We start from the raw sequence: 13,959 nt of genomic DNA, 5'->3' as shown, positions 1-13,959 counted from the left end.
ACTTTGAGTTAAAAAAAAAAAAAAAAAAAAGTGTCATGTGACCTCTCGTGATCATGTGACTTTTACGTCATACCTTCCAAGAGCAAGTCCGTTCTAGACGTGACCGTGAGCGTCCGTCACATAATATGTTAGCGATGACTGCCAGGAGAGCTGTGCCCTGGGGACTGGGTGCAGGCTGGGCCTCTGGGGTGCTGCTGCGGCAGGTCAGACACACATCTTTATAACGCTTGTGCCCGGTTACCTAATCCTTCCGGGTGTACCGGCCACATAACTAGGAAAACGTCGTATAACATTGGGGCAGAGCAGTCGGGTTTAGCTTCAGCTAGCAGCTGTTTTCTGAGAGATCGCACATGAATGCTCCTATAGAACAAAACCCAAGTTGGAAATACCGGGGCAAACAGACAGTGGTTCACATGGAGGAATTGGGAGATAATATTGAGGCAGATTCTACCTCAAAATCAGCTCCAAATTCCACCTGTAATCTGTTTCCTGTACATCTCAATGATAGGCAGAGCAGATTTATTATACCTATCAGAAAGAATAAGCGTTCTGCACATCCTGAGGGCGCATTCACATGGAGCAATCTGCACATCCTGAGGGCGCATTCACATGGAGGAATCTGCCATGTTCTTGGAGGTGGATTCCAGTCAGAATCAGCCTTATATTGTTTTCGGGTATGTTCACACGGCGGAAAATGTTTTACGTCTGTGAACATACAGCGCAGCTAGCCACGGCAAAATGCTGATGCAATGAATCGGTAACCTGTCGTGGCATTCTGCTCCGGATTAGGCCCGAATGAATGGGCCTAATTGGGAGGGAGTTTCATGCCGCGGAATCTGCGACAAGATAGTGGAAAAATTAAGCAAGCGGCTCCCATTGAAATCAACAGGAGCTGTTTTTGGCAGTGGATTTTGAGGCAGATTCCGCGTCAAAATCCACTGCCAAAAAAACTCCTTGTGAACTAGCCCTAACATAGCTGCTGGTTACCAGTTAGTCTGAATTTAGTATCTCCCGATTAGGTCAATTCATTTGGGCCTAATCTGGAGCGGGATGCCGATGCACTGCATCTTTCGCGGCTAGACATGCGCTATGTTCACACACGGAATCCATTTTCTGCCATGTGAGCTTAGCCTTAAACTGAATCTACAACCTCCCCAAAATGTCACCACTAAATTACAGCGTATGTTACAGTGATAAACAATATAAGAGAGAGGAAGTTCAGATGACTGTTCAACGGCAACCTTTGAGATATCCTGTTTATCCTGTCACATTAAAGAGGACCTTTCATGGTTTGGGGCACAGGCAGTTCTATATACTTCTGGAAATCCGACAGTGCGCTGAATTCAGCATACTGTTGGTTTTTCCCAATCTGTGCCCCTGGTGAAGAGCTAGCGGTGCCGCTACTGTAGCTCTTCACTAACAGAAGGGTGTTTCTGACGGTCTGTCAGGAACGTCCTTCTTCCCAGCAGCGCCAATAGTGCTGTACTGTGTAAGCGGAGAGGAATGCCCCCTCCCCTCCTGATAATGCTCGTCTATGGTCGAGTACTATTAGGAGAGGGAGGAGGTGTTCCTCCCCGCTCACACTCTACAGCGCTATAGGCGCTGCTGTGGAGAAGGACATTCCTGAAAGAGTGTCAGAAACGCCCTTCTGACTGTAAAGCGCTACAGTAGCGGCACCGCTAGCTCTTTACCCGGGACACAGATCGGGAAAGCCGACAGTGCGCTGAATTCAGCGCAGTGTCGGCTTTCCAGCAGTATATAGAACTGTCTGTGCCCCAAACCATGAAAGGTCCTCTTTAATAATAACAACACTGTTCCGTTATATTTTTGAGCACATGTGAACTACCATAAAGCTCTCATTATTTCATAACTATGATCAGTAATGTTCACCAGTAACCTTTATATCAATCAATAGTATAGGCTTCTTTCTTCATATATCTGGCTCTTTTCCTCATTGCCTCCCTGATAAACTGATATACACTCCAAAATTTCTGCTGAATACCGTCTTGCTAGAACAAAACAGAAAGAAGGTCACAACTACTAGTCTGGGGAGAGATAGGAGTGAATAGAAGCCCAGTGACATGGAGACATGTGCAGATAAGAGTCATCTTTGTATTCCACTCCATGCGTTCATTCATATTAGCAGGGCTGTGGATTTGGAGTCTTGGAATCAGAGTCGGGACCAATTTTGTGTGGAGTCAGAAAAAAGTTATCAACTTTGGCTTCAAAATTAAATGATTTAGGTAGAAAATTCTTGGTTAGCCATAGCACATTTCACTTGGGAACTTGATAGAGTTGTTTGAGACAGACTGACTTCTAAGGGGACCATGTATTAAATACAATAACATTATGCTCTGTACATACATTAAAAAATGGATTAGTAGATGACCCACTGATTCGTTTTTAGAATATACGGCATGTTTGTATGTGTATTGAATAATGATGTACCTGTATAGTGCCAGAATGTATTTATTGAAGCTCATATATTTGACAGGTCAGCTCTTTACCGAACTATTCTTTTCCTAAAGAGGTAAAAATTGTGGAAGTGGGACCGAGGGACGGACTGCAGAATGAAAAGGTATTTGCCATCCTTCATTTTTATAATTCTTATGCTTGTTATTAATGAGGAACATATAAAGCATTTTAATTTTAGCTGCGTGTACTATTTTACTTCTACTTACACTTGCTGAGAATTATGTATCTCTTAATATTTTGCAGTCTCTTGTTCCAACTGAAGTTAAAATCCAACTGATAAACATGTTATCTGAGTCTGGACTACAGGCAATAGAAGCTACAAGCTTTGTGTCTCCAAAATGGGTCCCACAGGTATGTAGAAAAAAAATCATAAAGGGTTTGTCCACTCCAGAAACTTTCTCTATTACCTGATGGCTGAAGGATATAGTAGCAGTGTTGCAGGAAAAGTGCGTCATCACACTTCACAATATAATAATTGGGTGTCTGTAATCCATGGATAACATTAATACTCTAGACTCTGTATAAGGCACCCTTGTGTTGCTTCAGTCGCTCACCCCATCTTATTTCTATATGTTTTTATGGTAACATAAGACTTGCAGGACTGTTCACCCTTTTCGTCTCAGCTGTTTCTGCTTCTCTGCTTGTGAGTTACAAGCATGTGCCAGCTCCTGGCATCTTAAAGAGACTGTGCCCTAGAAGCCCCTGACTCCAGCCTTCATAAGGGACCATCATCATCATCATGTTTGTGTATTTCATTGCATCCAACCATCTACTTCCATCCTGACTTTTGTCTTTCTACCACTTATTACTGAACTTGTACCTCAGTAGATATAGACATTGCCTTTACCATGAGAGATTATTTATTCTGATTACTAGAAATCTAATATAAATGCAGATAAAATAATATACACAGTAAATGTATATTACATAATACCGGTTTGAAAAGAAAAAACCTCCATGTTGCCAGGACAGATGGGATTGCAAGTATAATGCAATTATATTAAATCATATGTTTATTTCTCTCACTTAGATGGCAGATCATATCAAAGTAATGCATGGAATAAAGAGATTTCCCAACGTCAGCTACCCTGTGTTGACTCCAAATCTCACAGGATTTCAGAAGGCGGTAAGTCTCAATTGACTTTTGCATTGAACAGACTAAGGCTGTATTCACACATCTGGAATTCACAGCCGAGTGCTGTCCGCATTCTATGAAAAAGTTGAAAACGCTCTACTTTTTGACAGATCATTAGCACTGCTCTGTATTCTCCGACTCGACTCTACCAATGAAAGTCAATGGATCTATAAAAACAACAATGCGACACAGGCTGCCAACTCGGCTGTGAAAAACACATCATAGAATCAGCATGGCTTTTTGAATATAATATTAGGTGTAGACTTTTTACCCTTCTTTCTTTCTTCAGGCTTAGTAATAAGTATTTTAAGCATTTCTCAGGACCTGTGTGAATGGCATGTGACAAGTATTCCATTATTCCTAAGTGTTATGGAGAGACATGCACAGGCAGCCATTCTCATGGCCTTTTTTCAAATAATGTCTTTATTGAATTTTTATATATAATACTATTAACTAATGGGAATGAAGTTGGTCAGAGAAGCAAATTGGTCACTATCACTGAAAGTAGACAAAAATATGATTGTTCCACACGTAATGTTTTGTATGGTCTGTTCACACATGGAGGAACAAACTGAATCTGTATTAGCAGAGGAATCTGTAATGTACAATATCATGTGCAGACTGTGAAATAGCATTTGGTGGGCTGAATATGTCTCCATTGCTTTCTAATTCGTCATCATCCTTTTCTTTTAGGTTGAATGTGGCGCCAAAGAAATAGCTATATTTGGTGCAGCATCTGAACTTTTTAGTAAAAAGAATATTAATTGTACCATAGAAGAAAGCTTACAGAGATTCAAGGAAGTTACAGAAGCAGCTAAAGAAGCAAACATTCCTGTACGAGGGTAAGACTCAGGGTTATGGCAATGTTAATGTGCATTATTGTGGAGAAAACAGCTTTTTATTGTGTCTTCTTGCCTACATGGGTTATTTTTGTTGCTAAAACAATGTGTAGTGTAGAATTTTCCCTTTTCACATTAAATATTACAAAAAATGTAGTGATAAGGTGCTCAAAAACTTGGGTGGATCACAAACATTTGTTTATAGTATGTATCCATACACTATAGCATCCACAGTGGAATGGAAGTTGGTACCTGGAGTTTTCTATGACTCCTATGTTATTGTCTTTTACCCTAATAAAGGGAGACATTTGCCCATATATTCTGTGATTGAAAAGAAACGAGTAACAGTACTCAAACCACCGTTATGATGACTCCTGTGCTGTCTGCATTCATGGATTAAAGGGGTTGCCTGACAGGATTTTTTTTCACCAGCTCCTATTGCTGCTGTTTGGATGCCGCTGCTGTTTACGTCCCCTCTTTCTTTTTTTTTTCCACACATAGGAAATGACCACTCAGTTAATCGATGGGCTCAGTGGTGTCTCACCCCATTATATGCAGTATGGGGCTATTGGGAGATTATGTGAGAGGCAGAGGAGGTCAGGAAGGCATTTTCGCAGAAGAGATCAGGAAGAAGAATGGGGTGGGATTTGCTTAATAATAATAATAATAATAATAATAAATTTTATTTTTATATATAGCGCCAACATATTCCGCAGCGCTGTACAATTTGTAGGGTTCAGATACAGACAGATACAAAACAAAGAACGTCATTTCACACAATGGGACTGTGGGCCCTGCTCACGAGCTTACAATCTATGAGGTAGAGAGGATGACACAAGAGGTAGGAGGGGCGGCATTGCTTATACAGTGTTCAGACAATTTTGTAATAGAGGTTGCAGCCATTACACAAACAAAGCTTTATGGGCCGTCACTAGTAGTGTCCTTTAACATGTGGATAGAGCATGGACAAATATGTTAGGATGAAAAGGCATCAAGAAGGGTTTGCATTAGGAATTGTGATAGGCCTGTCTGAAAAAATGCGTCTTTAGTTTGCGTTTGAAACTGTAGAAATTACATGAATCTAAAGTCGTATGGTGGCTTTCAATAATATCTGCAAAGAGCAGAAACAGACCTTGTGGTTTCACAGCAAATCATGCTAAAATAAAGAGGTCGCACCGTGATCATGTGACTTACTGAACTAGGTGAAAAGCAGCATAAGGAAAGATACTGTGAGTGGACAACTAGTAATAGTAAGTGGATGGTCTTTCATACAGAATGATATACAGTATAATGTCACATCATCTGAGAAGACATTACTATATCATGGGTCAGTATTAATTCTGTTACATCTGCTATGTTGCTCTGTGCACGTGTTCCCTTTTTTATCATGACTATATTGAGCCTCATTGCAGAATAATACTTTAAAATGGACATTGGTTTGGTTTGATTTGTATAGCAGCCGTTTGGCTTACTTGCAGCTGTCTGGAACTAGGTGTTGACACATTGGTGGATGACAGCAAGATATTGCTTGACTTTTGTTATCAGTCTTTTTGAGAGTACGAGTTTGTTCATGTTGAGGTTTGTGGTATATATAAATTCACCTATTATTTTCTGTGTTCTGTGTGTGTCAATGTATGATTGAACATCAGTTTTAGGTGAAATATATATTTTAATGCATTTTTTTTCCAAAAGTAATGTGTTTTTGTCAAAAAGTTACATGAAGGTGGATATGGCTATTGATAACCCATTAAGACAAACGTAATCCTCAGGTTGCTTACTTTCAAGAAATATATAGGGTTTAGGGGTGCACTTGCTTTTTACGGTCTGTAATCAATACTTTATAGATTTTTTATCCATACATTTTATAGATTGGTAACGTTTCTAGGTTAAAAACCAAGTTCTGGGGATCTTATAAATATGTATATGCAGGTGTAGACCTAAGTGATGTAAATAAACTCATGTGTGTTCAATGTACATGCGTGGTACATATCACTTTTTGTGTTTTAGCAATAATTTAAATTTATATATATATATATATATATATATATATATATATTTTATTTATTTTATTTTTTTTTAAGTAAAACATACACTTTAAATCAAAATTGCATGAAGGTGCCTGGTCATATACAGTGTTGAGTGTCCAAATGTTGCAGCTGCCTCCTTTCAGAAAATATAAATTCGGCAGCATTTTCAGCATGATCCTAACGCAAACATGTAGAAATGCTGCAGTGAGCACAGAAGTTAATATTCTACTAGAGCGGGTAGGGCATAACAATCATGTTCTACTGGAGAAAGAACAATGCATGATGGCTTCTGCTCCAGCCAGTTGTCTTACAGCCTGTCACCAGATAGCAAGAACGTTAAGGGGGCATGTCTGAGCTCCTGGGTCACCCACAGATTTATTTACAATTTTTTTTTTTCAGTTTTTTACTGTTATATGAGATCTAATAGGACTAAGATAAAGCAGGAGGCGAAGAGAAAAATTTGGGAATGTTATTTTATTTTTGCGTGCTTTTTCTATGTTTAGTGTCTTTTTAAATCAATACTTTTTACTGTAAGCTGCAGATCACATATTGCAGATTAGGTCAGTTTTTTTCCCAGTATTTTAAAGTCTAAAATCAGAAGAAGAGAAATAATAGAATACACTGTATTTTCCTTAGACTAAAGGCAATGTTCTTATGGTTTATTCCTCTTCATACACAGTAGTTTCAGGAGCTGTTGTAGGGATGGGTGGTAGACATGACTCTTTTAGTCAAGTTTTTTTAAAACATCTTTTAACATTTGATTTAGGTGACCTAACATTTTAGCAACACAACTAAGGTTTTCTTTCAATATGAAGCTGTTCACATGGTGCCTTTACCTGACTTCTGTTTATATTTCAGGTATGTCTCTTGTGTTCTTGGCTGCCCATATGAAGGGAAGGTGTCTCCTAGTAAAGTTGCTGAAGTAAGTTGTACAAAAAAATTCTGATACAATGGCATAAGAATCTTTGAGTTCCAGACCTAATAAATCTGTACGTTTCCCACTGAATCTACAATTTTGAAGAGCTTTTGTGTGTTGTGTTCCATTCCTATGTTATGCCACCTAGAAAGCTATGCAAGTTAAAAGAGTTGTCCAGGATAACTCATTTTTTATTATATATGAGGCCGGGAGAAGGTAAAAAAACAAAAAAAACAACATGCCTATTCCCAGTGCTTCAGTATCTCCCACCACAGTCCGGTCCTGCTGTTCCGGTGTCTCAGTGGACCTAAGGAAAGGACACAGAATGTCACAGGTGACTTATGCTGGTTCCTTTACTCAGGCCGGTGAGGGCCTCAGCTGTTAAATGCGAGGACTTCTGCTAAAACAAGACACCGGAGCAGCAGGACAGGATTGCGGTGGTTGATACCAGAGCATCAGAGACAGGTGAGTATGTGTTTTGTTTCTTTCACCTTCCCTGGCCTCATATCAAAGAATAGGTTATCTTGGACACCCCCTTTATTCCCATTGCGTCACAGCTGTCCTTACACAGTCTGACACCACAATGGCACCTGTCCCTGTCACCGTTGTTTTTACTCTGTACTACATTGCTAAAGGGGTTGTCCGGGATTTAACTATAGCATGGAGTCCACTGCTTCTGGCTCCATGTAGCGTATAGGCTGGTTCTTGCAAGGACTGCTCCCACGTTCAGATATTTATAGCTTATCCAACCTCTTTAAACATTTATTGATTATCCCCTGTTGCCACTCATACTGTGTGGCCATTAACAGGAGGATGGGCAATAATGAAAGTGTTTAACAATGTAAATGAAAACCTTGACACGGCCAGTGCCTTATTTTACTTTTATTGATATAGTCTAATTCATTTGTCTGTGGAAACTAGGGCCCCACCAAAAGCAAATTTTCAAGGTCCAAAGTTCCATCCCATGTTATTGGAACCCCTTATCAAAACAAACCGGTGCTACAAGATAAAACTAATTTTCTGTGGGTCCATGTACCATAACTGTAGGTGAATGTAAACAGAGATCAATTTGTAAGTGTCGCTGCCTTTAGAGATGAGCGAGTACTATTCGAAACAGCCGTTTTGAATAGCACGCACCCGTAGGAATGAATGGAAGCAGTCGGCACACTGACTTTGTCGGCAGCCGGCCACTTAACCCCCTGCATGCTGGCTGCGTCCATTCATTCCTATGGGTGTGTAATATTAGAAATGGGAGCTTCGAATAGTACTCGCTCATCTCTAGCTGCCTTCAGTTGCCTGAGCTCTGGTCAGCTCTAGATTCTTAGCTCTAGATTCTCAGGCAAAGCTTTTTTCCTTTTATGAATAAAACAGCAACTTACATGGCTCCAAAACTGAACAGATGTTTATTTGGAAACTGTGGAATCACATCTACACGTTACTCTGTCTAGGTGTATAACAAATTTACTGCTGACAGACTCCCTTTAAAACTCCACCTAAACATTTTATAGGGAACTGCATTATGAAGAATTGTTATATTACTGTTAGATTATATACATTACGTTACACTTAGGGTATGTACACATCTGTTTGGAGGCTCCTAAGAAGAGTCTGTCTAAAATTGTAGACAAAAAAGTCCTGCAAGTACAACTTTTATGTCCAGTAAAGCAGACAGATATCCAACGGACCCCATATAAATCAATTGAGTTCATCAGGATCTGTTGTCTGTCATTAGACAGGTCTGTTTTAATGTTTAGTCTGTTCTTCTGGTACTATGTTGGAACAGAAGAAGGGATAAAAATAACAATGTGAAATTTGTGAACGTTGTGAATGTTCTTTTGTGAACAGTAGCTAGTTGTGTTAGGTTTCCCAGCTAGGATGGTTTACTGTGTGTCCTGTGATTGTAGAGATCAGAAGGAAGGGATGTTACAAATTCCTGAATTAGACATCGTGACAGCCAATTAGTTCTCTCTATTCACATAAACTGTATTCTGCTGTCTGAACATACAAGAAGGTTATAATAAATAAATAAAGTTCCATGACACTAAATGCCAACTTGTATTCTATACAATAATTGTATTGTACTTGTTTATTGTCAGGTGGCACACAAAATGTTTTCCATGGGTTGCTATGAGATCTCCTTAGGGGATACTATCGGAGTAGGGACTCCTGGCAGCATGCGAGAAATGTTGACAGCAGTTCTTGATGTGATTCCTGCCAAGGCGCTAGCTGTTCACTGTCATGATACCTATGGACAGGCTCTGGCAAACATACTTGTGGCTCTACAGGTAATGTGCGATGTGACGTCAATATATTTGTCCCTTCTTTAGAAAAAATAAAAATAAACATTTCTTCAGCATAAAAACCATAAATGAGGAAAAATAGTTTTTGTTATGCTATTCTCATTTCTGGAGATGTTTTTCCTTATTGTTCCCAAGCACCCTATGTATTTATAATAAGGCTCACTGTGTTTAGTAATATTCCTTACATTGATGCGTGGTAGAAAATGAGTCAGAATTTCCACCTAGGGCGGGTTCACACCTGCGCCCGGTCTTCGCTTTGTGGGTTTCCGTCTTCTGCCGACAGGAGACGGAAACTCGACGGTCAGTGTCCGCCCGTGAGCGTTTTGTGTTCTCCGTGGTGAAACCGTTTTTTTTTTTTTTTACACAGGACACAAAGTCCTGCATGTCCAACTTTCTGTCCAGTTAAAAAAAAAAAAAACTGTTTCGCCCTGGAGAAAACAAAACGCTCACAGGCGGACATGTTGCAAACCCATTCAAATGAATGGTTTGAAAAGTGACTGCTGGTTTCCATCTCCTGTCCAGTTTCTTGGGCAGAAGACGGAAACCTGAAAGCAGAGACCGGGGCGCAGATGTGAACCCGGCCTTAATCAAATAGCTTTCTGCCTAAATTTCAGAAATGCTATGCATTGATGTGTAATGGCATTTGACATTTGCTTCAGGGCTTATCTAAGCATGCAGAGAAGCCTTGGTGTACCAGTGTAAACAAACCATTACATCTATAGCTTCCAAAGTTGGCACCTGTGTCTTCTCCTGCACAGGTGCAGACACAGGGAGGTTATGGAGACCTTGTATCTGTGCTGACTGCTTTCCGTATTTGTCCAAGAAGGTACACAGCTATCAATTGTGTCATTTCAGTTACTACCTAATGTTTTAAGGGATATTCCTGTCTCAAGGATTCTATCTATACTGCTAGCTTATATAAATTCAGGAGTTTTCCTAAATACATTGCTTTAGCAATGCTGCTTTGTTTGCCTGCTATGTCAGATTATTCCCCCGATTGTTTATACAGCGTTTCCTTGGTCCCCGTTCTGTCCTGTGAACAGGACGGATGACATGAGTTGGGATAGGCTGACAACAATGCTGATAACAGCTCTGTGGTCAGGATAACCAATTCAGCTAATTGCAGTTTGCTGATAAAGCCCTGTCTTATCTCTCTATGTAAGAACAAAGATAACACTGAGTCCGTTCTCTGTAGAAGCATGATAATGCATATTATTTGATCCTCATTTATATGAGATTTCCTTAAAGGGGCTCTATCACTGGGAAAAGTCATTTTTAACTAATCACATCCTTGCATAGGCTTTAGAAATACTATTTCACACTTACCTTTAGTATGTAGCTTGCCTCAGTGGTTGCTGAATAAGTCAGTTTTTATTCATATGCTAATGAGCTTCCAGCCAGCACAGGAAGTTCCCAGCAGCCTCCTCTCTCCTATTATCTCCTATGTGTGTGAGGAAAACAGGAAGCTGAGTCATCATCAGCAGGCTCCCATAGGAAACAACAGGAGAGCTGTGCACGATGTATTGTGCAACAGTCTAATTAGCATATGAAAAAAACGGACTTATTCAGAAACCACTGAGGCAATCTACATACTATAGGTAAGTGTGGAATAGACTTTCTAAAGGCTATGCAAAGATGTGATTAGTTAAAAATGACTTTTCCTAGTGATAGAGCCCCTTTAATCATATTAAATAATATATCATGGTAAAGTCAATATGTCTATATCAAGTAAGGTACTTCATAATGTCCTGTCGATTAAACAGTCAAAGCCCATCCACCAACTTGTGGAAGAATACAGGAAGTGAGAAGTAGAGATGGCAGGCAAAGCTGGGACAGAGAGATGGGAAAACCCCTTTAATTTCCACAGGAAAATTGTCTACTTAGAGCATATCCCAGATGAGGCAGGCTATCTAAAGCAGCCCCTCAGTTTCCTGCTTACATACTTTAAGTTGAGGAATGAAACCATAATGACAGTGTCTGTTGTGCTATGATGGTAATATAGTATAACAAGGAGCTTTTTGCAGTATATGTTGAGCTGTTTACCTTTTTCCTCAAGTGGTGAATGTTCAGTAACATCTTGTGTTTTCCTTTGTCACAGATGGGAGTGCAAGTGGTGGATTCCTCAATTGCTGGTTTAGGTGGGTGTCCATATGCACAAGGAGCTTCTGGGAACGTAGCCACAGAAGATGTTGTTTATATGCTGCATGGTCTTAGCATTCACACGGTATGTACAGACCTCTTTACACGATTGTCTTGTTTGTGGCACTTTGGGTTATAAGAAGGTATATTTAGACATTGTCTTTAGCTGAATTGCCTGAATTTTTGCTTTTGCAGGGCGTTGATTTAAAGAAGCTTACAGAAGCTGGGGCCTTTATCTGCAAAGCTCTGGGAAGAAAAAGTAGTTCTAAAGTGGCACAAGCAATGTGCAAACTGTGAGCTTAACCAATGGGGGTGCACAAGGACCTTTCTGGATTCCATGAAGTCTGTTTTGGTTGGATCAAGGGATGACTTTCCAGAAAGTAGATTGTTCAAGAACCCACTCCTGACCACAGGACTAGTTTGTGATTTGTTTTCCTTTTAATAAGAACTTTTAATAATCCCAATGGGATAATGTGTCAAAGACAGTGAATAATATTTACTGATGATCATTAAATGAAGACATGTATAAGAATATTTCACCAAGAAAGTTCTTGTTGTAACATTGCATAAAACATACTGTGCTAAATTTAAAAAAATAGAGAAAAAGCCCAAAATTACAAAGATATGGAAACGGTTTCTGTTTGTACATATTTTATATATCAATACAGTATATATGTGTGGTCATTAGTTTACACATAACAATAAATCTTCCCCAATGTGTTTTGTTTGTATGTATAGATGTGGCAGCTGCCAAAGGAGAGATCAATTCAAGTAGCTTTATCTCCAGTTTTATACATCCTAGAAAAGTGCTTCTGGTGTAATATGAAAGCTGAGATTGCAGTGCTAGATGTGAAAAAAACAGATATCTCTAGCTAAAAACACAATGAAGAGTTTGAGCTTTATATACGTACAGCAGTTCATGCTGCATACAGAAATCACATTCCCAACTGTGATTTACCTAGTGATAGCTCCATTTTTGTTATAGCTAGAACTACAATCCTGGTGGCAACATGAGAATCTCAGCATTCATACGACACCAGAACCAAGTGTATATAAAACTGGAGATACTGCTATTGGAAATGCCCCTCCCTTCACTTGTGTATGGATTTAGCAACACCCCCTTACACAATATGCAAAAAAATAAAACGTGAAACAGCAATTAAGCAGTAAATGAATATTTATATTATATATAATAATAATTTTTTTGAACATATTGTATGCCAGCATGAGGTTACAATACTCCCTTTTCAGCATCAAAGGTTTCATGTGTTAAAAGGCCCAATATTACAACCTATTGCCTATTTGACAGGTAGGAGTTCATAACTGGCACACTCTCTAAGGAGACTTTTCTTTGTATTTATTATACATTTCTTATTTAATTATCACAACTAAATATATATTTTTGTACATTAAATGCATTACCAAGTAAAAAGAGCGAAGCCTGTTGTAGTGATATATCCTTTTTAAGATCAAAATGGTCTTGGTCAAGCCCAGAATAATTACCCCAACTGCCTGTCATTTACTGGCCTCAGGAAGAACCAAGAAAGCTGCAGATGGTTATGCCATGCTGGAACTTGTAGTTGTACTGAAGAACCACAAACCCACTGATTTATATACAGTATCGTTATTGTAGTGCAATATGAATATACTGTTATATACAGGCTTATGACCACCATATATATGGATTTTCCAATACATCCTGCATTTTATTTGATAGTTAACAAGAAAATGTAATTGATCTTCTACAGTAGTAGGCTTCTATATAGAGATTAATTTCTAGTTCATATAGCAGGCACTGTAGAGTTCAGAGAGTCAGACTGTGGATCACATAGTACGATGGGGGAATGGAATGGAACTGATAAATACATCAGCAATAAAGCACCCACTAATAAAATAAACTACACAGCTCATTACTCATTACCTGGTGTAATGTACAAGTGGTGCCCATGATAAAAACATTTCCCAAAGTATTTCTTTAAATGAACACCATGATAGCCTACTGTACAGAATAGTAGCACAGAAAAACAACAGCTGTTCACACAGACCTGTTTATTAAAGGGATTCCACCATTAAAATCAAATTTTTTCTCATTGACACGTAGGAATAGCCTTAAGAAAGGCTATTCTTC

General features: G+C 39.2%; 1 protein-coding gene across 1 annotated transcript; it reads left to right on the top strand.

The window, feature by feature from the left end:
- Window positions 1-77: 77 nt before the first annotated feature.
- On the top strand, window positions 78-13,017 carry LOC142204917 (hydroxymethylglutaryl-CoA lyase, mitochondrial-like). Its single transcript, XM_075276246.1, has 9 exons — window positions 78-203; window positions 2,495-2,578; window positions 2,719-2,826; window positions 3,506-3,601; window positions 4,304-4,452; window positions 7,335-7,398; window positions 9,489-9,677; window positions 11,791-11,916; window positions 12,027-13,017. The coding sequence occupies exons 1-9, from the start codon at window positions 126-128 to the stop codon at window positions 12,126-12,128; spliced, it is 996 nt and encodes a 331-aa protein (XP_075132347.1). The 5' UTR covers window positions 78-125; the 3' UTR covers window positions 12,129-13,017.
- The last annotated feature ends 942 nt before the right edge of the window (window positions 13,018-13,959 follow it).

Source organism: Leptodactylus fuscus, chromosome 5 (assembly GCF_031893055.1).
Source record: "Leptodactylus fuscus isolate aLepFus1 chromosome 5, aLepFus1.hap2, whole genome shotgun sequence".
Lineage (NCBI taxonomy): Eukaryota > Metazoa > Chordata > Amphibia > Anura > Leptodactylidae > Leptodactylus > Leptodactylus fuscus.
Note: the sequence above shows the minus strand (reverse complement) of the source record. Positions and strands in the feature narration are given on the sequence as shown.

Coding starts and splice junctions, on each gene's coding strand:
- LOC142204917 (XM_075276246.1), top strand. CDS start 126: ATGTTAGCGATGACTGCCAGGAGAGCTGTGCCCTGGGGACTGGGTGCA. Junction 204..2,494: donor CTGGGGTGCTGCTGCGGCAG/GTCAGACACACA, acceptor TATATTTGACAG/GTCAGCTCTTTACCGAACTA. Junction 7,399..9,488: donor CTCCTAGTAAAGTTGCTGAA/GTAAGTTGTACA, acceptor GTTTATTGTCAG/GTGGCACACAAAATGTTTTC.